The sequence below is a fragment of the Chrysochloris asiatica genome, unplaced genomic scaffold, assembly GCF_000296735.1.
Source record: "Chrysochloris asiatica unplaced genomic scaffold, ChrAsi1.0 scaffold00283, whole genome shotgun sequence".
In the NCBI taxonomy this organism is placed as follows: Eukaryota; Metazoa; Chordata; class Mammalia; order Afrosoricida; family Chrysochloridae; genus Chrysochloris; species Chrysochloris asiatica.
Genome location: NW_006408801.1, coordinates 2,536,007 through 2,561,056, shown reverse-complemented (window position 1 = coordinate 2,561,056; position 25,050 = coordinate 2,536,007). Strand labels below are relative to the sequence as shown.

The window sequence follows — 25,050 nt, the reverse complement described above, 5'->3', positions numbered from 1 at the left end:
GAGAAGCTGATCGTTGCTGATCGTTAAGGTGGCGCCTGTGGATGGGCTGTTGATGGACGGTGCAGACAACCGCAGGCTTCCGTTCAGCTCACTACTTCCATTAGAATTGTGTTGAATGAGATCTTGACCTATGTGGAAATTAGGAAGTGTGTTCAACTCAGAACAGCATCCACGCTCACAGCTTGTGTTTTTAGTAGCAGGCGGGCAGTAGTACCCTAGTTGTAGTAAGGGCCCGTGTGCGCTGTGATGCGCCACTGCACGTCTGTGGAATGAGGGGGCTGCAAGTGGTCAAAGGTTCGTAGAGCGGTGCTCAGCGTGGGCAGGCCATGCACTCTGAATGGTGTCCCACCGAGTCACGAGACCCCTGGGTGAGCGGTCCTGAGAATGACCTTTGCCCTCTACATAGTGGTGTGTTCTTGATTCCCGGAAAACACTGGTACCCATTAACTGTAAAAGTCTATGGAACTGAAGCTGCATTTGCATTCTCCAGTGTTCACAAGCACTGCTCGTGGGAAAACGGAACATCCTACAAAAGGACGCAGGTTCCCTGGGATCGCCAGGGGCATGCCCTAAGTGCTCCTCCACAGCCCTTTTCACGTGGGACACCTCAGAGGCCAGCCCTCAGTGTCCACAGGTGAGAAGCGAGGACACGGGAAACAGTGAGCCCAAGTGCAGGCAGGCGACAGAATTCCATGTTTTCTCCTCCAATGAGCCTTACGAGCCACATCAAAATCACAACATCCTGTGGATGCTGACAGCACTGAGCTCTCCCTGGATGTGGAACTCCCGCCCCTGTGGGCACACCCGTCCATGAAGACTCTGGCCCTCCCGAAGTGACAGGCCCCAGGCAGCTCAAGACCTGATATAGTGAGGGTGATCTCTTGCGGGGAGCCGGACGACGTGGCCGCGGAAGAGCCGGCTGCCTGGGCCAACACTTGGCTGAGGCTGGAGTTGTTAATGGTCAGGGTGATCTCGTGAGGACAGCTGGACGTGGACACGAGCCCCTGAGGAGTCATCACCTGAGAGAGGTCTTGGGTCCCTGGTTGTCAGCAGAAGCAAAAGAGAGGCAAGTTTAGAAGAAGCGGTCGTGGGCTGTGAGCAGACACGGGGGGGTGAGGGGCCCCTGCGGGAAGGAAGGATGAAGGTGTGTGCACAGTACGACAGAGACGGACACAATGCCGCCAACCCCGAGCCTGCAAGGCCCACAGGAAGCCAGCACACACACACCAGCAGTGATGGGAAGGCAGCTGTCCTGGTGGCGCGGAGAGCCAAGTGCTGTGCTGCCAATCTAAAGCTCAGCAGTTCAAGCCCACCAGCCGCTTCCACAGAGACAACAGAGGCAGTCTGATGGGGCCTCGGAGACCCTCGGGCAGGTCTGCTTCATCTCCAGAATGTCTACGAGGGGAGTTTCCTGTGTATGGAGCTGAGTAACCACCACCAGCACTAACAGCTCCGCTTACTTCTGGGACACGGGCTAAGCTGCTGAACTTTGCAAGGACATGACCCTACCACATCTGTCCTGTGGTCAGGACAGTGACCACCAGCAAGAGAGGGGAATGTGGGCATCCGAGCTGGTCAGGGTGCGGGCCTCACCACTGCTGCTGGTCAGCACGGAACCCTGTTCAGACAGCGGGCCAAGGGTCAGGTTCGCCGAGGTCACTGGGGGCTGCAGGGACAGGCCTGAGATGGGCTGGATGACCACACTGGCTGGGCCGGCGCTGTCTGGGCTCTGGAGCGAGCTGCTCTGGGGGGTTGGGCTGGGCTCCCCTACCAGCTGCTGGGTCAGCATGTGGCCTGGCTGCAGAGACTGCTGCAGGAGGCTTGGGTCGATCTGCAGGAAAAGGGGGCAGCATCAGAATCGGCGACAGGGCCTCTCTGGGGACACGGGCCGTGTGGCAGGCATCCTACCTGTAAGGTGATGTTGTTGATACTGGAGGCATCGATCCCAGAGATCTGGACATTGGGTCCAACCAAGTTAGCCGCCAACTGTAACTGGATACCCTCGAGGGTGGCCAGGCCACCATCTGTCAGTGACACCGTCAAGTCCCCGCCAGCTGGGCGGAGGAAGGGAAGAGTAAAGGCGGAGTTCTGAAGTTTAGAAGCTCATTTTTAGTGGGAAGCTTATATATGTCAGTCAGCTTTTAGGTTCTCTCAGTAAGAGCAGTGAGTTAACACCAAATTCCACTTTGCACCATACACACACATCATCTCACTGAATCGTGACATAAACTCAGAGAAACAGGCAATACCACTATCCATTTTAGGGATCCCTGGTGGCTCTGTAAGATAAGTACCGAACTGCTAATCACAAGGCTGGTGTTTCGAGCCTACCAGCCGTTCTGCATGAAAAAGATGAGGCTTTCTGCTCCCACAAACATTTACAGCCTCAGAAACTCTACCCAGAACTGCTGTGAGTAGGAAGCCACTTGATGGCACTCAACGACAAGTATGAATCTCACGTGCCAGGAGTGGTCATGAGGGATGACACTGACCAGTCCAGGTCTAAATCAAGTGGCGGAGTCCTGTCGGCACCAGCCAGTCACTTCACCATGAGGAGAGCACCCCAGCCCCGTGGGCCCCTGGGTCTTGTCCATACTGCTCACAGCAGAAGCAGACTGAGCAGCATTGTGAACTTGATGGGATGTGGGCCAATTCAACAGCAGCCAACAATGGTGGCAAAGTCCCCTCCAGACTCCCAGAGCCCGTCACCATTTGTACAGGACACACTTCAGCTGGGAAACTACAATACATTCCAAGCTTGAGCCCATGACAATGGACAAGCCCAGGACAGACAAGCCTCAGAGGTCTTATGGTTTTGGGCCAAGACCACCTCAGTAAGTGGTGTGGCGGCGAAGCCCGTGTCACACATTCCTAGAGCCCGTGTCACACATTCATAGAGGAGAGGTGCTGACAACTGTCACTTGGGGCATGTGCAAAACAGGAGGGGAAGGACCAACTCCACGGACAGGGGCACGAAGGGAGCGCGCTCTGTAGGAACACGGCACCTACAAAGTCTCAGTACCCATGTGGAGCCACATCTCTGAGTGCACACTCACTAAACACAAAAGCCAAACAAAATAACACAGAGACAAGAAGGAGGGAGCAGGGCAGGGGAAGAGAGGCTCCTCCAGGAAGCAGAAATTCCACTGTGCTGACTCTCCTGGGGCAGGAGGGGTGGGGGGCACGGTCATTACTGGGATCAGACAAAGCAATGCACTGTTACCATGGCTGCCCGCCCTCCCCGGCCCCAACTCAGCACTCACCAGACACAGAAGCGGGCAGAATTGCCTGGCTCATGAGTCCTTGTTGAAGCAAATTTGGATCGAACTGGCTGGTGGTGAGGACAGAGTTGTTCATGATGAACACATTGGAGTCCGAGGAGGAGGGGCTGAGCATGCTCACGGGCTGCAGCCCCTCCGAGGAGCTTCGGGTCAGCGGCCGCCTGGCCTTCCTGGGGTCAGGCCTATAGTGGAACTGCATGTGTGTCTTCCTGCGGCCCGACGTGCGGAAGCGCAGTTCACAGAGCGGGCACTTGAAGGGCTTGGCGCCCGTGTGCAGACGCATGTGCACCTTCAGGCTCCCCTTGGTGGAGAAGGCATTGCTGCAGACATGGCAGCTGAAGAGCTTCTGACCTGCAGGAGGGGTAGGGTCAGGGTCAGGGTCAGGGTCAGGGTCAGGAGGGGTGTGCAGGGTCAGTGAGCACTGCAGGAGAGCTAGAGAGGGCACAAGTTGGTATTCCATGTGTGGCCCCTTCACTCTCTGCTTTGTAAGATAAGAATGTACCCCAAGAATCACGCACTAAGCCTACAATCAGATTTGCTAAGTCCCATAAACCCCATAAACACAACAAACTGGTTCTGTCTAGCCTACAAGCAGCTCAGAGGCCATCTCTGTAACTACAGTATTGAGAACAAGGCAACCTTGTGACCTCATCACTTTTTCTTAACATTATTGAGAACAATCTCTAAAAATCCACTGTTAAACAACGCTTGATACTTTCGATAATTTGAGGAGTATTTTTGTCTGCAAACCATGCAGGAACAAAGACGCGTACAGGTTATGGGATTTTTAGCATCCCTAAGCGAAGTCCTGTGTGGTTCACCTGTGTGTGTCTTTACGTGGCAGTCGAGTGTGGACTTGACCGTGAAGCTCTTCCCGCATTCATCACACTTGTATGGCTTCTCCCCAGTGTGGATCCGAACGTGCCTGAGCAAGAGCATTAGCAAGCTAAGAATGTTTCTTGAAACCTAAGCAATCTTACCACTTTACATTGCTAATTACTCACATAAATAAAAATCAGGTGCTATGATATCGGAGTTCTAGTGTGGCACTGCTGAGTAAAGAACATCACAGTTAATCATGAGATTGGCAATTAAAACCCAGCGGCCGTTCCTCAGATACCCTATACAGGGTCACTATGAACCAACTTGACTGCACCTAACAACAACAACAACATCATGTTGATTAAGGTGCAGGTATAAGCTTTAGGCTACTTAGCATAAGGTTGGCAGTTCAAACCCACAAGGATGAGACTGAGACAGGCTCAGCCCATGGGGCTGCTGTGAGCCAGAATCAACATGATGGCAGTACGTGTGTCTTCCAGACAGTGAGTGAAACAGCGCTTAAGCAAAGCTCAGCTTCTAACTGCAGGAAGCAGTTCAGGCCCACCAGCCATCCAAGGAGAGAATCTGCTTCCGTGAGATGACAGCTTTGGAAACTCTTATGGGATGGTTCTGCTCTGTCCCAGAGTCACTGTGGGTCCGAATCAACTCAACCGCAGTGGGTTTGGTTTGTGTGTTGACTGTTAAGTGCCGTCAAATCTATCCAAACTCATAGCCACCCTGTATAGGGTTTCTAAGGAGCAGCTGGTGAGTTTGTATCACTGACCTTGCAGTCCAGTGCACTAGGAGCAGCTGGTGAGCTTGAACTGCCACCCTTGCAGTTCAAACGGACTTTGTAGTCCAGGGGATTAACTCAGAGCGCTACACCAGGACTCCAAGTACTGATTAAATGTGGCCAAAAAAGATTTTAAGCTTCACTGTTTTCAAAAACAAAAATATCACAAACAATATAAAAAACAACAAAAGTATTTGCAAGACAAATGAAAATAGGTCGAATTTCCTTTAAAATCGAACAAGTTCTTATAAATCCTGGTAGGAAAGAAGGGCCATTCACAGAACATACACAAGGCCCCAAAAGACCTGGGGACACATCAGCCGGACAGAGGGACAGGGGGCAGACAGGGGAACAAGAGTCACTCCCCTGCAAGGTATCAGCTCTCCTGCCCGCCCCTATAGCACGTGGCTCAGATCCGGGACTCAGTGTTCTCTCTTCCATCGGCACTACCCATCAGCAGGGTCTGGTGTACTAGTGTTGGCACAGCCCCATAACACAACACGGGTTGTTGAGATGTGTGGGTGGCGAACATGAACGATGCCTAAGACTCGTCAACATGGGCCATCAGAACAGAGACACAAACGAGATTGCAGAACAACACTGCACGTCAGCATCTCAGGCACGCGTGTGCACACACTTCAGAGAGCAATGTGGGCCTGCCTGGAGCCATAGCCTCCTGCCCTGTGTTTGGGTTTATTCCGATTTACCGTGACATTTTCTGAGGCAACGCTACAAAGAACCAGAGCCCTGAGCGTCTTTTAAGTGACGGCTAACAGGAGAAGAAAACCCAAAGCGTTCTTTAGCTCCTCCCACTGCAGCACGCTGCCCTGCCTCCTCTTCCTCCCTGACTGGCCTCGCAGACCCAACACCTCCAGGGAGCCCCCTGGCCTGCCAGCTCCCACCCCGCGGGCTCACTCTCCTCTGCCTGCTGCGTCTCAACCCCCAGCTCACTCACACAGCCCCCGAGTTCAGCATGTGGCTGGGGGAGCATGGCAGACCGCTGCCACCATCACTCAGCCAGCCGCCACCTTCCTCTCTCCTTGCCTACCTGTTACTGACAGGTGCTGTCATCTGGCTGACCTACAATACCACACTGCAGGTCACCAGATAGATTCCGAGTGCCTCGTCTGGCAGCTCACCTGACCAGGTCACTGGGCTTCTTAAAGCTCTTGGGGCAGTAGGTGCAGCAGTTGGCATATTTCGGTTCAGAGTCGAGTTCCGCCTGCTTGTCCTTCATCTCGCTAATGCGGTCCTTCTCCGCTGCAGACTGGACAAGAACTTTCTCAGAGACGGTGGCACTCTCTCGGGGACGAATTTTGGCCAGTTGTGCTGTTTCTTCCTCAGTGAAAGTGATGACCTCAGGACGTGATTTTCTAGATGTGCTCCTCTCTGGACATTCCTCCTCTTCCTCCATGTAAACCTCTAGATGAAGCAAATGGAACCCAAATGAGGATGAAACAGAGGAAATCCAGTAAGAACCCCAATTCTAGATGAAACACAAAGCATCTGGTGAGAGCCCTGATTCTCCATGAGACACAGAGCATTCAAGTAGAACCCCGACTCTAGATGAGACACAAGACGTGCAGTGAGAACCCCAACTCTAGAGGAGTCACAGATGTCCGTGAGAACCCCGATTCTAGAAAACACACAGGACGGGTGGTGAGAACCCTGATTCCCGATGAGACACAGTGTACAGAGAACAGCTGTACTTCTGACAAACTGTAGATGAAAGACACAGCTCAATAAAAACCCTAGGACAGCGACACCGACCTTGCATTTATCAGTCAAGTGCTTATCCTGTAGCACCATACTACCTAACAAGCAGGTAAGGCTCCAAGTAGTAAGTGCACTGAGTTGTGTACAGTAGTCCACTCCACCCCTACTTGGCTGAGAAAGTGAGCAGATCCGGAAAGCACAGATATGAAAAGCTGGAGACTCGGACACGGAATTCCCCACAGTGAGCCTGGACAGGGGCAGGGCCCACTCAGGCCCACCTCCTCATCCAGCATGTACCCTGGATTAACACAGGGGAGGGATGAAGGCCAACCTGTTACTGAGTCAGCAACCCACAAGACAAAGGTCAAATGTAAATTAGCAAATTGGCTCTAATTGACAAGACTTACTATAGGGAAGTAAAAAGAACTTCAATTTCTAGAGAGAGTCCTGGTGTGGTGCTGTAGGTAGGATACGCATTCGACCACAAGATTGGTTGGAACCTCAAGGCTGGCGGTTCAAATATACCATCCACTCCTTGGAAACCCTATGCAGGGTCACAACAACATATGAGTGTTCTATTGTTATCAAGTGCCATTGAGTAGGTTCAGACTCACTGTTATTGGCTGCCATTGAGTCAATACCAACTCATAGAGACCCAAAGCACAAGAGAACGAAACACTAACCAGTTCTGTGCCAACTCCACAATTGTGCTAAGTCAGAGCCCACGGCTGCTGCCACTGTGCCAATCAATCTCATTGGGGGTCTTCCTCTTTTTCTCCAACCCTCCACTTCACCAAACATGATACCCTTCTCCAGCGACTGGTCCCTCCTGATAATATGTCTGAAGTATGAGAAACAAAGTCTGGCCATCTTGACTTCCAAGGAGCACTCCGGCTGTACTTCATCCCACACAGATTGGTTTGTTCTTTTTGGCAGTCCATGGTACTTTTCATATTCTCCTCCAACACCCTAACTCAAATGCATCAATTCTTCTACGATCCTCCTTATTCACTGTCCAACTTTCACATGAAATGAGGTGATTGAAAATACCATGGCTAGGGTCAGGCACTACACCTTAGTCATCAAACTGACTTCACTGCTCTTGAACACTTGGAAGAGGTCTTATACAGCAGGATTATGCCTAATGCAATACGTCATTTGATTTCCTGACTGCTGCTTCCATGAGTATTGGTTGATCTGAGCAAAATGAAGTCTTGGACAACTTCAATCTTTTCTCCATTTACACGGATTTTGTTTACTGGTCATACGGTGAGGGCTTTTGTTTTCTTTACATTGAGATGCAACCTATACAGAAGTCTGTGGTCTTTGATTTTCATCAATAAATATTTTAAGTCCTCTTCACTTTCAGCAAGCAAGGTTGTACCATCTGCAGATTGCAGGTTGTTAATGAGCCTTCCTCCAATCTTGATGCCACGTTTTTCTTCATAGAACCCAGATTCTCGGATTATGTGCTCAGCACATAATAATGAATAAGTATGGTGAAAGGATACAGTCCTGGTTGCACAACTTTCCTAACTCTAAACCATTCCATGTTCCCATGTTCCATTTGAACAACTGCCTCTTGATCTATGTATTAGGTTCCTCATGAGCACAGTGAAGTATTCTAGAGTACTTAACTGTCCACAATGTTGTCAATAGCCTGTCTTGAGCCACACAATTAAAGTCTTTGTGTAGTCAATAAAACACCGGTAAACATCTTTCTGGTATTCTCTGCCTTCAGCCAAGATCCATCTGATGTCAGAAATGACATCCCTTGTTCCACATTCTCTTCTAAATCCAGCTTGAACATCTGGAAGTTGTCTGGCAATGTATGGCTGCAGCCATTTGTGGAGTATCTTTAGAAAAATTTTACTGGTTTGTGACATCGGCATCCCATTGGGTTACCTCTCTTTGGAATGGGCACAAATCTAGATCTCTTCCAGTCAGTTGGCCAGGTAAATGTCTTCCAAATTGCTTGGCATAGATGAGTGAGTGCCTCCAGTGATACATCAGTTTGTTGAAAGGTTTCAATTTGTATTCCATATTATAGGTGCCTGATTCCTTGTTCTTTGCCAATGCCTTCAATGCACCTTAGACTTCTTCCTTCAGTATCATTGGCTCTTGTTCATATGCTACCTCTTGAATAGTTGAACATCAACCATTTCTTTTTGATACAGTGACTCTGTGTATTCATTCCATTTTCTTTAGATGCTCTCTGAATCTGTTTCATAGCAACCCTGTATAGGGGTTTCCAAAGGAAGGGGAGGGGGGCTTCAAAAAGTTTGTGAAAAAATTCCTTTATCTATTAATTCGATTCTTCCATAACTTATAGGATAAGCCCCTGTTTGTCGGGGACCATGGACCCTGAGGGCCAAGGAAGTGACCTCCTAATGTCCCGGGTTCACATGGACCCTGAGGGCCAAGGAAGTGTCCTCCTGACATCCCGGGTTCATAGGTTTTTGCGAAATCACTAGATGGCTACCTCTGTGCAATTCTCTTTAGTCTTAATATTGTTCATTCTGTACTTGTTCTTTATGCTTCTAACTCTGGTAATTGTAGCTTTTGGGGAAATGTTAATGTACGTAATGCCTCTTTTAATGGCTCCACTGTAAATGTCACTGCCTTGAAGGTATTGGCAGTGTGTGGGGTCCTGGGAGCAAATCTTTTTGAGGAGCAGGCTATAGCCACCTGGGATGAATGTCAGAACTGCTCCCTATCTAACTATTCAGTTATGTTTGATATTAACTTAAAACATGAACTCTTGATGTCCATGTACAATAATAAAACCGAACTTCCCCCTAGAACTGAGGCAGTAAAACTTCCTCATACGACTCAGGACGAACAAGGGCAGGTTTGCTGGGATTATGCAAGGAGGTGCTGGAGAGGAACTGCCCAGGGTATTCACTTAAAGTGGAGTGGTAAATTCTGGGAATACTGGATTAAGGGGCAATGGTGGCAGCCCCTTCAAACTGCCCTTGGGTATAATCATTTTGATCCAGATGCTCTTCTTCCCCCTGAGGATACAGTAAACATTGTAGCATTTGGATATGGAACCCCGAACGAGGAAAAGGAAGGTGGAGGTGAAACCTCACCTTCATTAGAAAGGTTAAAACCAGTAAGGAAGAAAGGAGTACTAGTTTAACAAATAAAGCTGAATGTCTGAAATCTTGTTCAAACGCATGTATTTGCAAAGCAGAGAAAAAACAGCTTAAATCCCTTCAGAAATTATAAATTAACCTTTATATGAGCCTTTAAGTCTTTCACCTTTATCCACTAGTAATTAAATGTTAAAAGTATGTTAGACATCCTTGAGTACAAGTCGCTGCCCTAGGTCATATAGGCCTAAAGGTTAATCTATAATAGCTTACTTGACTTTTCCCTATAGAGATAAAAATGTTAGATTAGTAAGAAATTCATGATGTATTTGGGAATTATCTTAAAGATTGTCTCTGTGAATCATTAAGCATTGTCTTATCTGAATAATCCCATTCTTCTTCTGTAAAGATCTCTTCCTTAAAGAGAGAGAACAAAAGACTGGGGTTTAGCTAGTTCTGTGTGCATTCTTGGCAGCAGGACTATCTGCCTGTCAGCTTGTATCCACTCTGGTCTCCGAGTGTTTCTTTCTCTCTCGCCTCTTCAGACATCCCACCTAGAGTTAGTTTTGTGTGCAATGTCTACAGCAGAACTGTCTGCCCGTCAGCTTGCATCAAACTTGTGTGTCTGTCTCTTTGTGTCTGTATTGTCTCTTTGTCTCTATTTACATCTTTCGCCTACCAGACCCCCCAACTTCGTGAAACCCACTTCCCCGTCAAGGCTGGACCCCAACACCTGTTGTATGTGGAATGTATAGATATCTTTTTCTCATTGGAAAGGAAGTATTTGCTCACATTTATTCAAAACAAGATGCTACTAAATTATAACAGAAGGAGGGTAGTGACCGGGAAGGGAAAAGTCATTACTGCAGGGATAACGACAACACCTACAATTGAAATGATAAAGCCTGGCAAACCTTAAAAAACAACAACAGCAGCAATAAAACACCCCACTAAATAACAGAAGGGACCATGGGTATGTTTTTGGGGAATGTAAACAGGAAAGGCGCTGGGGTGACAAGAAGGAAAAAGCCAGCCACGGAAAAGAAGGCAGAGCCAGGAGCGCCAGTCCCCATCTAGCAGGCTGCCAGGAAAAGATAATTTGTGACTTGGGAAAAGCCACAGGCAAGAATAACATTGGGCAAGAGCTAGAGCTGAGCGGGGAGATTAGAGAGAGAAATACCGAACTGAGTGTTAGGGATTCTGAGGTAACCAAGAAGACAGTTCACGTCGAGGAACCATGAAAGGAAATAGGGCAGTGGGAAGACGCACAGCAATGAACGTCTGTGTCAGTCAGCCACCTCTTGGCCATGGTGAGACATGAGGGGGCAGAAGTCCTTGTACAAAAGTCTCCTGGTTTTGGCAAAACAAAGCAATTTAACAAATGACTTACCTTTCGGGATAAACTTTTGCCCTCAACAAGTCAACTGATCAAGATACATAAAGGTGGATTCAAATAGAATATCAATTCCATTCTCCACAAACTTTCGGAAGCCCCATCGTATATGTGTGCTGGTGTGACAAGCCGTAGGAGATCCCAAACCACTCCCCAAAGCACTGATTCCCTGGCACCGGGAGCTTTCTTTATTTAATGGGAAGGAACGTGTGATTATTCTTTAAGATTGTTTGCACTGGTGGATTTGTTACCACACTCCAAATGGCAGTGCTAGAAGTAATATATCGCTATCCTAGGCTAATTATTTTGAAGAAAAAGCATTAAGACAGGGAAGTATGACAGATGAGAAACTGTAACATTTCTCTGCAAAGCAAAGTGGGCAGCAGTTAAAATGGAGTTGCTATGATTTAAAGGAAGTTTGGGCAGATTTTAAGAAATGATGCCCAAAATGTGAGAGAGTTGTATTCATGATACAGTAAGTACCAGGGGGCAACAAGTCCAGGACGCTGAGTGGACTCACTGTGACCGTCACGGAAGAGGACTAGAGTACACAGAGGGAAAAGCAAGGGGCAGAGACAGCCAAGACACGGCTCAGACATGTCTGTGCACCAGCGGCAGACACGCTTCCTGACGCTGTCCCCTCACTCCTGGAATTTACTAAAACAAAACCCTCAACAAATAAAACATTAAGCACAGACGTAGTCATCTTAACGTCCCTACTACACCTAGCTGGTACAGGATGTGGACACATTTTAGTGGATTCATGTACAAAATGAGCACATTCCCTTAACCTCCGGATGCTGCATCAATTACGCAGGCTGCCCTGATGCTGAGCTTGGACACAAGCGCTCATGTACTGGTACAGGGGCCAGCAGGTGCCGTTTCAGCACCCAGACTCGGAGACAGCAACACTCAGGGGAGGGGGGCATGCGAGGAGCATCATTAGCATGTGAACGCTGCCAGTCTGAGTCTAGAAATGTCAGCTGTGTCTGTAATAAACTCAAGTGGGGGGAAAGCAGGCTTCTAAACATTTATGGGAAAATTCTATTAGCTCTTACTTCCATTTCCCACAAGCTGTTTAAAGTTTCCTTGTACACACAGCTAGTTCCCAACTTACAAAAAATACGAGTGACCACAAAAGCACACTTAAGATGGTGTCTGGGGGATGGGAGGGGGACATCGTATGGGTAGTAGTATGCCCTGCCTACGTTTCAGCACGTGACCGGCAGACGCTATGATGGACAGCAACAGTGATCATTAACGGCAACAAGAATGAAGCTGTAAAGAACTTACGTCACAGCACACCTAAGATGGCGTCATGGGAACGGAGCCCCACTGTAAGCAGGGACTCCGTCTACAGAGTGATACCAGAGGACTTCAAAAAGCTCGTGGAAAAATTTCACTATTTTTAGCTCAGTTTTCTCATAAGCCTTTTGAAGTCCCTGTGTATATATATCCAATGACATTTTCATTATCTTTTAGTTTCATTTGGATCCCTTCATACATATACATGAAAAAGTTCACTACCAGCTATTTCCATTTTCCCATGAGCCTTTGAGCCCCCTCAAGTGGGACAATTTCACTATCTTTTAGTTTACTCCTCCCACACGCCTTCTGAAGCCGCTGCGTATATATTCGTGGGACAATTCCATGATCTATTTAGTTCCATTTTCCCGGAGCCTTTGGAGCTCCTCACATACCCTATGGAAAGGACACAGTGGGCGCTAACGTAGTGATGCGTGGTGATTGCTGAGAGCAGCAGTTCTCCCTGAGCTTTTCTGTGCTGTAGTTAAGAGCCAGGCAGTGTTACTTACAGCCCGAACCACCACACAAGCTATAATACCTCCTCCTTCAGACTCTCCGGTGCTGGGCGCGGCAGCAGGGGACATATGCTGCTTTGTCATGTGCTTCTTACAGTGGACGGTGGTTCGGAAGCGCTCCTCACAGAAGGGACACTTGTAAGGTTTCATGCTCATGTGTGTGGCCATGTGTCTGGTGAGGCTGCCGTTGGTGGTGAAGGAGGCGTTGCAGATACTGCAGCTGAAGGCTTTCACACCTAGGACACAGGCATGGAGTCAGAGGGGCCCAGGAAAGCCGGCTTTCAGAGCTTGAAGCTGCAAGCCCTCAAAAGCAAACAAAGCTTTATCAACAGTGCTCAAAGCTAAAGCCAATTCATTTGTTATGGTTTCCAACTTTTAGGAAAAGAGTGGTTTTAATAACACGGGATCTAACATAGCATGTACATGGAAATTAGCAGCCTCCAGGGAGAACATTCCCAACATAAAGACTAACTCTTATCGGATGCTCAGTCTCTTCCATGTGAACTGACAACAGCCCAAAGAATGGCAGAAATAGCTGCAAGTTAGATTCGTGTCACAGCGCAGGTGAGGCTGGAAAACAGTGTGCGCACGAGACCCGCCAGCACTGGAGACCAGCGCTGTGGGAGCCCGTCACAGGAAATGTGTCTGTCATGGAGTGGAGGCGGGTGGGGTGCCGGGGAGACAGGCAGGTTTCTGTGGGGAGGGGGGTGAAGACGGCTGCACTGCCCGGTGTGCGGTCTACACGGTGACCCTGCCACGGATTCCCAAGCTTTGACAGAGAACTACCTGTGTGCGTCTTCTCGTGCGCCCTCAGGACCCCCGAGGAGACAAAGCCTCGCCCGCAGAGCTTGCACTGGTATGGCTTCTCGCCCGTGTGGGACCGCACATGCTGCTTTAGGTGGCTGGACTTCTTGAACCCTTTGTGACAGTAGTCACACCTGCAAAGGAGACACGAAGAGCTGAGGGGAGGGGAACCACTGTTGTAACGACACAGAATGTAGCTGAACCAGGCGTCCCTGCCATGTACGCTAGCTGTGCCTCCCAACACACACACAAGGCAACACCGCACAGCACACCTGGGCCAGGCCTTTTGACCTCGCACACCCGCGGTGTCCCCGATACTCCCACAGGGGAACACCCCACAGCACACCCAACACTGGTGAGAAGCACAGGGATGCCTACCTGTAGGAACGCCGGCTGTGGTCCTCTCCTTCCTCTAGGAACTGGGGCCGCGGTGTCTGCAGGTCCGGTTCCTCTTGGGATGGTTCCGGGATCAAACGGGTCGTCTAAAACGCACAAAGTCACATCAGAGAGAATGAGGAGTAAGCACAGGAGCCTCCAGACTCTAAGGGTGACGACGTCCTCAGCGTGAACAGACAGGAGCCAAGCAGCCCCTCACCGCCACTGATGCTGGAGTACTAGGGAACGCCAGGTTCCCGGGGCCAGCACACAGAAGGGACCACCACTGCCTCTCTCAGCTACTCTGACAGTGACCCCTGGTCCACTGAGCTCTCCTCTCGCAGCACGAGACCTTCTTCGTGAACAGAACACGTTCTCTGCACTGGGGACAGTGCCATGCTTAAGAGAGGACTCTCATTGACTCCAAGCTTCACCAACACCTCCAGATGGACAGAAAGTGTCCTCTGTCCCCGGGAACAGAATGTACCCACACTGACCCCAATCTTCCAGGCAGCCCACACTAGCACAGCCAGCACTGGGCCCAATCTGGTCATCAGGACGCATGGGACAGCCATGGGATGAGAGGTCAGCTCTGCAGAGCTAGGTCTGCTTGCTTCACCCGGGGCTCCTGAGCTTGTGGCTGAGCTCCTAAGTAGCACAGTCCCTGGGAGCCACAGTCTCCATCAGCTGTAGCTCCTGTGGCTTCCAGAACGGGCCAGTGTCTCTGGGGAGGAGCCAGGTCCACCACTCCGACAGTCACCAGCAGCTGCTGCTAAACACAGGTCCTAACTGACTGAGAAACTGAAAAATAAAAAAACCCCTCAAAAACTGAAAAGCCAAACACCAAACCAAAACCAATACTGAACTGTCTCCCACTTGACTGTGGAACAAAACTTCCAATACTGCATCCACATACGTGCTCTGTGGCACGTGTGACAGTGAACGCCTCATGTCAACTCGACTGGGGCCGGATTCCCAGGTTTGGCAGGTAGGAGGGAGTTATCGCCACCATGGAGAAATGCAGTATGAAGTCATCATGTACGACGTGAAGAGCCTGCTCTGATGTGATTGTCCGTGTGCTGCGAGTCCTCACTTTTGTAATGGTGGAGGACTCAATCTCTTCTGAGACGTCAAAGAGAAGTGAACAGAGAGGGAGGGTCCAACTAGAACCTGGGTAGAAGAGCCGGGAGGAGTGTCGCCTTGGGCCTGGGCTCCTTGCACTATGAAGCTGCTCCTACATTCAGCGGGGGATTGAGGTCACGATGCAGGGAGCTCTCCAAGGAATGCTGGACCTATGGGTGCTGAAAGGAGACAAGGACCTGTCTCCAGAGGCAACAGACAGAAGGCCTTCCCGTTGAGTGGACACTCTGAATTTGAACGTCTAGCCTCCTACATTGTGAGCGAATCCATTTCTGAGAGCTCACGCCGTCCCCTGGTGGTGTTTCTCCTCGAGCAGCATTAGAGAAGTTGGATGGAGGCTGGTACTGGGAGCTGGGCGCGGCACTAGCAGAAGCGAAGTTCCGGACACAGTCTGGAATCGGTTACCGAGCAGAGGCAGGAAGAGGACTAGGCTGTCTAACTGTCGAGAAGACACTGCAGGTGGCATTAGGGAGGTCCAGGGCGACTCGGATAAAGGGTCCCAGTGAGGGTCAGGAGGTCACAGCACCCGAGACAGTGTGGTGCTGAACAGCAGAACACACAGCTCAGAATGAGGCTCACCCCCAGAGCCAGCAAGCTTCCTGCCAAGTGGGGTGAAGTGAGGCCAGTCTCCCCTCTCCTTGAGACCAGAAAGGAGAAGCTGAAGAACCAATGACCACAGAGTACAGAGGCGCCGTCCTCTCAGCAGGCAGGACCCCACCTCCGGGGGTTCTCAGGGGGGCGCCACAGAGTGGGACCTTCTTCACCAACTACATTCTGGAGTATGAGGTTGCCTCTAAGATGGACACCCAGAGCGGGGAGGGGATTCCATGTCCAAGGGGGCAAGAACATGATGTCCTCCCTGGCTGACCACTCAGATGGACCAGAAGAATGAGACCGAGGCCAGGAGAGTCTCCAGTTCAGAGGGGGCTCTACCCTGAGCCCAGAGGGCAGAGTCACTGTCTAGATCTCAGAGAACACAGGGTTATCATCAGCCTGGAGAGCTAATGTCCATGTCCGACTGGGCTGTTAACTTGCATGGTACCTATTATCCCCTTTCCCTCCAACTGCACCTGTTTGTAATGGAAACGTCTACCTATTGCCTGTTCCACCAGTAGACACAGAGGGAGATCACTTGTATTCTACAGTCACAGATAAAAAACGAATTTTGTCCCAGGTTGGAACTTAGAATCAAAAGAATTGGGAATAGAAGAGTTATGGGATGACACCAAGAACTTCATAAAAAGAGAAAGAAAAAGGTCATTAAGAAGACAAAAAAGTAGAAAAAGATCAAAATGGATGTCAGAAGAGACCCTGAAACTTGCTCTCCAGCGTAGAGATGCTAAAGCAAATGGAAGAAATGAGGAAATAAAAGAGCTGAACAGAATTTTCCAAAGGGCAGCTGGAGAAGACAAAGTCAAATACTATAAGGAAATGAGCAAAGACCTGGAATTAGAAAACCAAAGGGAAGAACACACTCCATACTTCTCAAGCTAAGAAAACCGAAGAAAAAAATTCAAGCATCAACTTGAAATACTGAAGGATTCTAAAGACCAAACATTGAACAATGCAAAAACCATCAAAAGAGGATGGAAGGACTACACAGAGTCACTGTACCAAAAAGAAATGGTCGATGTTCAACCATTTCAAGAGGTAGCACATGATCAAGAACCAATGGTACTTAACGGAGAAGTCTAAGGTACACTGAAAGCATTAGCAAAGAACAAGTCTCTGGATACTCATGGACTACAAACTGAAATCTTTCAACAAAATGATGCAGCATTGGAGGCACTCACTCATCTATGCCCCAAATTTGGAAGACAGTACTTGTCCCAGTGATTGGAAGAGATCCGTATTTGTGTTCATTGCAGAGAGGTGGGCCAACAGAAAGCGGAAACCATCCGACAATACCACTGAAAGCAGCTCTAAGTAAAATTGTGCTAAAGTAATTTTTAAATGGCTACAACAGTACACTGACAGGGAACACCAGAGGTTCAAGTCGGATTCAGACGAAGATGTGGAACGGAGGATATCACTACTACATCAGAGGGATCGTGGCTGAAAGCAGAGAATACCAGAAAGATGCTCACCTGTGCTTTACTGACTACACAAAGGCTTCTGATTGTGTGGATCATGACAAACTATGGACAACATTGTAAAGCATGAGTATTCCGGAACACTTCATTGTGCTCATGAAGAACCTGCACATAGACCAAGAGGCAGTTGTTCAAACAGAACATGGGAACACTGAATGGTTTAAAATTAGGAGAGGTGTGCACCAGGGCTGTATTCTTTCACCTTACTTATTCAATCTCTATGCTGAGCAAATAATGCAACAAGTTGGATTATATGAAGAAGAGCCTGGTGTCAGGACTGGAGGAAGACTCATTAACAACATGTGATATGCAGATGATACAACCTGGCTTGCTGGAAGGATAGAGGCCTTAAAGCATTGATAAAGATCAGAGACCACAACCTTCAGTATGAGTTACACCTCAATAAACAAAGCAAAAATCCTCACCACTGGACCAATAAATAAATAGTGTCATAAATGGATAAAAGATTGAAGTTGTCAAAGACTTCACTTTGCTTGGATCTCCTCATGGAAGCAGCAGTCAAAAAACTCAAATACAGTATTACATAAAGGAGATCTGCTGCACAGACCTCTTTAAAGTGCGCAAGAGCAAAGATATCAGTTTGAGGTGCACCTCACCCCAGCCAGGGTATTTTCAGTAGCCTCATGTACATGTGAAAGCTGGACAGTGAATCTGGAAGACCATAGAACTGATGCATGCTGGGTTCTGGAGCTGGCGGATATTGACAGTACCATGGACTGCTAGAAGAAGAGAAGACAAGAGTGTTCCTTAGAAGCCAGACGGCAAGACTTGGACACTCATACTTTGGCCATATTATCAGAAGGACCACTCCTTGGAGGGTCAGCAAAAGGATATAATGCTTAGTAAAGAGGAAGGTCAATGATAAAGAAGTAGACCACCCAAGAGATGGACTGGCGCAGTGACAGAAGCAATGGGCTCAGGCTAACGACTGTGAGGGTGGCGCAGCACTGGGCAGCATTGTGTTCTGTTGTGAGTGTGTATGTGTGAGGTGTGTATATTTAGTGTGTGTGTGTGTGTGTGTGTGTGAGATGTTGTGCATAAGGTCGCTATGAACTAGAAATGTCTAACAATGAGACCCTAAGGGTTAGTGAGCTTTGGATTGTATGTTAGTTACTCCATGTTAGGTACCATACTTATCTTTATAAAGAGATTATGTATGGCTTAAAGAGAGGAACACAGGTGCCTGGTGTGGCACTGTAGGATAAGCACTGGACTACTAACTTCAAGGGTGGTGGTTCAAACCCACCTGCACCGGCTGCTCCTTGGAAACCTTCCACAGGATCACCATGAGTTGGAACCGATTCCAAGGCACTTATTAACAACATACAGGTGCTGAGCTGACACGGGATGTACTGTGAAAGTTAAGGTTTTGTGTCAGCTTGGCTGTGCCCGGATGATCAGTGGTTCAGCAGCTGAGGTGTCCTTATGCACCCCCCTTGATGAGATCTAACAGGATACGACCACATACAACCATCTCTGATCTAATGATCCTGTGTTGTAAGTCCTCCTCACTGCGATGCTGTTACTGAGGTGGCTCTCCTCTCCAGGACTAGCTTGTATCTTGAGTCAGTCTCTGTTGTTGTTGTTAAGTGCCGTCGAGTCAGTTCCAACCCAAAGCAACTCTGTACAGGGTTTCTGACGGTGTAAATCTTTACGGGAGTACAAAGCCTCATCTTTCTCCCGCAGAGCGGCTGGTAGTTTTGAACCACTGACCCTAAGGTTCGCAGCCCGATTCGTAACCACTACGCTACCAGAGCTCCTGAGTCAGTCTCTACTGAGATATAAATGGAGAGAGAAGTGAACAGAGACACAGGAACCTACTGCCACCAAGAGAGCCAAGCTGGTTGTGAGGTCTGTCCTTTGGGCCTGGGGCCCCTGCATTGTGACGCTCCTAGACCCAGGGGAGGATTGATACCAAAGCAGAGACACCCCCAAGGAATGCTGGGTCTAAGCTGCTGAGAGGAGACAAAGGCCTTTGTCCAGAGAACACAATGCAGGACTTCACCTAGAGATGGCATTTCATACTTGGAGGTCTAGCCTCCTCTACTGTGAGAGATTCAATTTCTAAACTAAAGCCATCCACTTACGGTGTTTCGCTTAGAGAAACATTTATTAGATAGCTGAGACAGATGTGAACATTCATTCTCTTTTTACTGTAGCGTACCTCTTTGAAGTTTTCACTCTGAAAATCTTTAGGTACAAAGTCTGTAGCTACAGGTTGATGACATCCTTCACGTTGCATTATACACTATCCAATCCTGAGCTTGTAGCCAAGAGGGAAAAGCTACATTAAGATCATGAAATCCTTAAGTTACAGAGCAAAGAAAAGAGTTCAGGGAAAGAAAGCCACGTCTAACGTCTAGCACAGATGCAGACAGCTCACAACTACAAGCGGGCTGCCCTGTCAGTAAGCACATCGCCAATGACTTGATGCACCCCACACATGCGCAAGAGGTACTCTCCACACACACTCACCACACTGATGGCATCCGAGCCAGGGACAGGAAGCAGGGTCTGCTGGTGGAAGCTGGCCGACAGGGCTTGAGATTCCAGAGTGCTGGAGTCCTGCAGTTGTTGGACGGGGGGAAACTGAGGCTGCTGACTGTACGTGTCAGCCACTGTGAAGCCTGAGAGAGATGAGAAAGGGTGACTTCTACCAAACACGTCATAGAGATCCACAGGTTGGCCTTAAGAACGTCCGAAGGGCCCCAGCACGCCTGCTCTGATGGAGCCGTGGACACCGCCCTCCCCAGCTGACTCACGGGTCATCTGCAGCCAGACGAGTGTGTGCTGAACACAGGTTACAGGGCAGCCACACTTCCAGGTACCACCTTTCCCAGCATGAACCCATGAGACCTTGGGTTGGGCTACATGTGGTTGTTCAGGTCCCTCTCTAGCAAATCTGAGCAGATGACCAAATACAAGGCAAATGTGCCAATCAAGAAAGCTACACTGTGCATGCAGAGAGCTCTCTGTTCCAAGCTGTACAACTTATCCAGGACACAAGTCCGTCCAAAGCCCCCACTGACCTTGCGACAAGGCTGCCGGCTCGAAGGCCTGCGGGGCAGGGGTCTGCTGTTCGAATGGTTCCATGTGCCCGGGCAGCGGAGGCTGAGGGGCCACGAACCGATCTGGAAACGAGAAAGCAACAAGAAAGGGAGCCTCGTTAACGTGGAAGCCAGCTCAGGTCTGGGAGTTTTCAAAACAAATCTCTGCTTTGTGGAAAGACAACGTCAGTGCACAGTGGAATCGGTGGGTTCCCCTCATCTGTGAAGCCCCCGTGAATGCAGAGCTGGCCCTGCTGGACCCCCACACACCACACAACCTGTTCAGGAAGGAATGCACTTGTCCAAGGCAAGAGCAGCGTGGGCTGTGACTGTCAAGGTTACGTGTCAACTTGGCTGGGCCACGCTGCTCAGTGGGTTAGCAGTTATATAATGGCTTATCTAGCAGGTATGTAGTTATGTCATTTGGAGTCCTGGTGTGGTGCTGCGGGCTAACGCGCTGGGCTGCAACGCCAGTTTGAAATAAAAAGTTGGTGGTTCAAGCTCACCAGCTGCTCCTCAAAAACCCTACACAGGTTCAGCAGGAGTTGGAAGTGACTCAATAGCACTCAACAACAAGTGATGTCATCGTTGTTCATTTTGTGATCTGATGTGGTCATCGTCCACATCACAGAATGTATTTTCACATAACAACCTGGTCTTTGGGACTTAACCCTGCCAGTAAGTGAGGGGTGGGTGTGATACAGGATGACATCCGTACGGAGCATTGTGGACATACACAACACACATAACACACGTGCACACAGTACACACACAGCACACACACCCCACACACCACTCACAGCACACTCCACACACACAACACTCACACAGCACAGACGCTGACTTTAACAGCGACAGGACACAGCTGCATGGCTGTCGCCCGTGTGCAGGGCTCTGTGACTGTGCGTTTACCATCGTCTGCATCCAGAGGCTGGTCTGGCAGCGGCTGGCCGAGCGCAGACTCCTCGGTGCCCACGACGTGCTGCGGCTCCAGCGCCAGGATGGCCTCGGGATTCGTGGTGACCTCCTCGGGCGCCTGCGGCAGCGCATCACTCTCAATCTCCACGTGCATCTGAGCAGACACGTGGATGCCCTGCTGGTCCACGGTGCTGTCGTCGATGGAGGCAGCTTGCTGATGTTGCTCAAGCTGCTGGGCCAGTTCGTACCTGATGCCAACAGGGACCCGCGAGATCAGACACCGCCCGCCGGGCCACCGCACAAAAGTCTGCTGAGAGCGCCACCTTCTGTTAAGAAACTTGCTTTGTTCTTAAGCCCCTTCATTTAGATAGCAATAGAGTCCTGGTGTGGTGCTGTGGGTTAATGCGCCAGACTGCAAAGCCGTTTGAACTGCAAGGTTGGTGGTTCAAGCTCACCAGTCGCTCCTTGGAAACCCTACACAGGGTCGCTATGGGTCGGAACCGACTCAACGGCACTTCACAACAACAACAAGGCTGAAAACTAAACACTCTCACAGCTCTGCCCCTTCCAGGGCTCCCCCAGTAACAGGGGCACAGTGCACCCCTCAAAGGTCCAGAAAGTCAGACAGATGCCGTGTGCTTGCAAATAAAATTCTCCCCAAACTGTGCAACGAGCCAAAGTGCTCTGAAAAAGGGCTGCATAGCTGGAGGCGGGCGGCGCGTCTGCAGACAGGTTTACGTGGGATGAGCAACGGCAGCCAGCGTGCAGGAAGGAAGGGCTCAGCCCAGGCCCATAGGCGGGGTGCTCACTGGGCAGTCACGTCCTAAAGTACGTTCTACAGAACAGACCCAATAGCTACTCATCGAGGGCTGTCCTCCGTCTTTGGAGGAGAAAAATGAACAAACCCAACCACTTTACAAACTTTCTCCAACAATGAAATGGTCTAACATGCGGAGACACGCTCGCTCTCCACGGGTGGGCCAGCCACACAAGCTGCAGCCTGTGTTCTGTTCGACTCAGAACTTTGTTCTCAGCTCCAAAAAGGGGTCCTTTCTCAACTACTTCCATTAAGGATGACTAGGTGATAAAGCAAAGCCTGTGAGAGCTGGTCCCTGCATGAGCTATACACTTGTCAGAGAAGGACTCCGTCAGAGGCAGGGACACACCAGCTGTGAGGTGCCACCTCGCTGGGCACCATCACAACACAGCGAATTGACCAGGCTCATGTGTCTTCTCCACCGTCCACCAGGGGCCCACGGCGGCTTGTGCTCAGCTGTGGACTGAGTGCCTTTTCTGCTTTAGTGATCGGGCTTTGGCATGCTGACCTGTGACCCCGCTTCTGAGGTGAGTGGACGTGGTTATCTGTGACCCACCCGCCAATCACTTAGACAAAGGCCTGGACTCCAGCACTGCTCTTGGAGCCCCTCGTCAGATGAGCCAGTGGGCCGTCACCTCCTAGCACAATGGTACAGCAGGCACATGTGCCCATTTACTGGGGCAAGCCGAGCTGAGGAGACACCCCATCACACAGGTGGCCTACTGAGACAGCTCCTCCACTTATGAGCCAATGGGTCTCAGAGCCTTAACCCCCACCCCAAACCAAAGCCTACTGTCGTCAAGTCCACGTGGCCAGAAGCGAGCTGCCACACCAGCTTGCAGGGCTGTGTGCTGTCTTTACGGAAGCAAACCGCCCGTCTGTGTCAGGAGGAGTGACGAGTGGGCTCCAGCTGTTGACCGTGAGCTAACAGCACAGTGCTCTAACCTCTATACCAGCAGGGCCCCTGACTCTGCACACGGCTCCATAAACGGCTTTGTAGCCCAGCAGCCCTGAGCTAGAAATCACACAGGTCAAAGACCATGATCTCTGACGCCCACACCCAGCCCCATCTTGCCTGGGCCTACCTGTGGGTCTTCATATGCTTCTTGCAGTTGAGGGAGGTCTTGAAGGTCTTCTGGCAGTAGGGGCACATGTAGGGCCGCAAGTTGTTGTGGATCCCCATGTGGCGGCGCAGGCTGCCGCCGGTGGTAAAGGCGCCACTGCAGATGAGACACTTGAAGGCCTTGAGGCCCGTGTGGGTGCGGATGTGCGCCTTGAGCACGCCCGCGGATACAAAGCCTCGACCACACTGAGGGCACTTGAAAGGTTTCTCTCCTGTGTGCGACCTAAGAGAACACAGCATTGGCTAAGCCACACACGACTCAAGACGCATTCCCGGGACCCTTTCATATGCTGTCCTCCGAGGAGCAAAGACACGGCCTCCCATAGCCTACAAACGACAAGTGTGGGCCCAGGAGGCTCAGGACGGGCTTGAAGTCAGTCAAAATGCTAGGGTATAAGTGACACAGAACACTTGGCTCCGGAGCAGCACACTGTTTTGCCCACGCTCGTTTCTAGTGTCTCCTCGCTGTTGCACTGGGCACCAGGAACAAATTTAAATTGTGATGATTACACTTTAACCACTGTTAAGAACATAATCCTGGGTCAAAGACACCACAGACTTCTTTGCTATTTCCTGGAAGTGCAGCAGGCGTGATGCTGAAGTAGGAGGATGGTGGATGTACATGCAGGTAAAAGTTTAGCTGAGACACTAAGGAGTGAAAATATCAAAGACTAATAAAAACCCTGGGGTCAAATGAGACACTTTAAACACCAAAAGCTAACACTACAATCTTGTTGTTCAGTGCTGTTGAATCGGTTCCGACACACAGTGACCCTGTACTGGGTTTCTGAGAAGCAGCCGTTGAGCTTGAACCACCAAACTTGTGGTTCATATGACTTTGCAGTTAAGCACATTAGCCCACAGTGCCACCCCAGTCCCCTAGAATTGCTGAAATGGGAGGAATCTCACCTGCACCTCTATGCGCTTACCTGATGTGCTGTTTAAGGTGGCATGACTTTTTATATGCTCGATGACAATAAAAGCACTTATATGGTCTTTCTGCTTCATTGACAAAATTATTATTGAAATAATTTTGAAAAATCTGGTTTCTTGGAATAGGCTGGATAAGACCTGCAGACAGAAAGAAAAGCTCTGTCAACACTTCTTACAGCAGAGGTGGCCCTTTACCCAGAAGACGGACATTCTGCAGTGTGGACATGCCAACATGGCTGTTAAAAGCTGTTTCAACTATGCTCGGCCCACCATCAGAGAGCGGTCATTGCTGTGTGCGCCACGCAGTCAGTTCCGACTCATAGCAATCCTGTATAGCGTTTCCCAGAGCAGCTGGTGGGTTTGAACCACCAACCTTGTGGTTCACAGTTCAGTGCTTATCCTATAGTGCCACAGCAGGGTTCCTATTAAGAAAGCCCACTGGAAAACAGCTACAGTGTGACTGTGACCAGGTCACTTTCCAACAGAACAGCTGCTCCTCTGGTGTCATAGTCATTCTCTATGTGAGCATTTGTCAAAGAGAGGTAATCACCATTGCTATGTCCAAAACCTAGGCAACCAGGACTGACGGAGGGCTATGGCAGCACCCTGAGCAGGACTGGCGGCGGGCTATCTCAGCACCCTGAGCAGGACTGACGGCGGGCTATCTCAGCACCCTGAGCAGGACTGACAGAGGGCTATCTCAGCACCCTGAGCGGGACTGACTGAGGGCTATCTCAGCACCCTGAGCAGGACTGGTGGCGGGCTATCTCAGCACCCTGAGCAGGACTGACGGCGGGCTATCTCAGCACCCTGAGCAGGACTGACAGAGGGCTATCTCAGCATCCTGAGCAGGACTGAC

The 25,050-nt window shown here is 49.9% G+C and overlaps 1 protein-coding gene across 1 annotated transcript in view; it reads right to left on the bottom strand.

The window, feature by feature from the left end:
- The window catches only part of ZNF236 (zinc finger protein 236), a 67,846-nt gene that overhangs the window by 10,557 nt on the left and 32,239 nt on the right, over window positions 1–25,050 (bottom strand). Inside the window, exons 13-26 of the mRNA XM_006874548.1 lie at window positions 24,188–24,329; window positions 23,221–23,481; window positions 21,313–21,566; window positions 20,383–20,484; window positions 19,829–19,980; window positions 14,103–14,206; window positions 13,707–13,858; window positions 12,944–13,156; window positions 6,036–6,318; window positions 4,103–4,206; window positions 3,264–3,632; window positions 1,909–2,054; window positions 1,594–1,831; window positions 860–1,039 (exon numbers count right to left, since the gene is read on the bottom strand). Coding sequence (XP_006874610.1) covers window positions 860–1,039; window positions 1,594–1,831; window positions 1,909–2,054; window positions 3,264–3,632; window positions 4,103–4,206; window positions 6,036–6,318; window positions 12,944–13,156; window positions 13,707–13,858; window positions 14,103–14,206; window positions 19,829–19,980; window positions 20,383–20,484; window positions 21,313–21,566; window positions 23,221–23,481; window positions 24,188–24,329 — 2,700 coding nt within the window. The remainder of the gene's footprint in view (window positions 1–859; window positions 1,040–1,593; window positions 1,832–1,908; window positions 2,055–3,263; window positions 3,633–4,102; window positions 4,207–6,035; window positions 6,319–12,943; window positions 13,157–13,706; window positions 13,859–14,102; window positions 14,207–19,828; window positions 19,981–20,382; window positions 20,485–21,312; window positions 21,567–23,220; window positions 23,482–24,187; window positions 24,330–25,050) is intronic.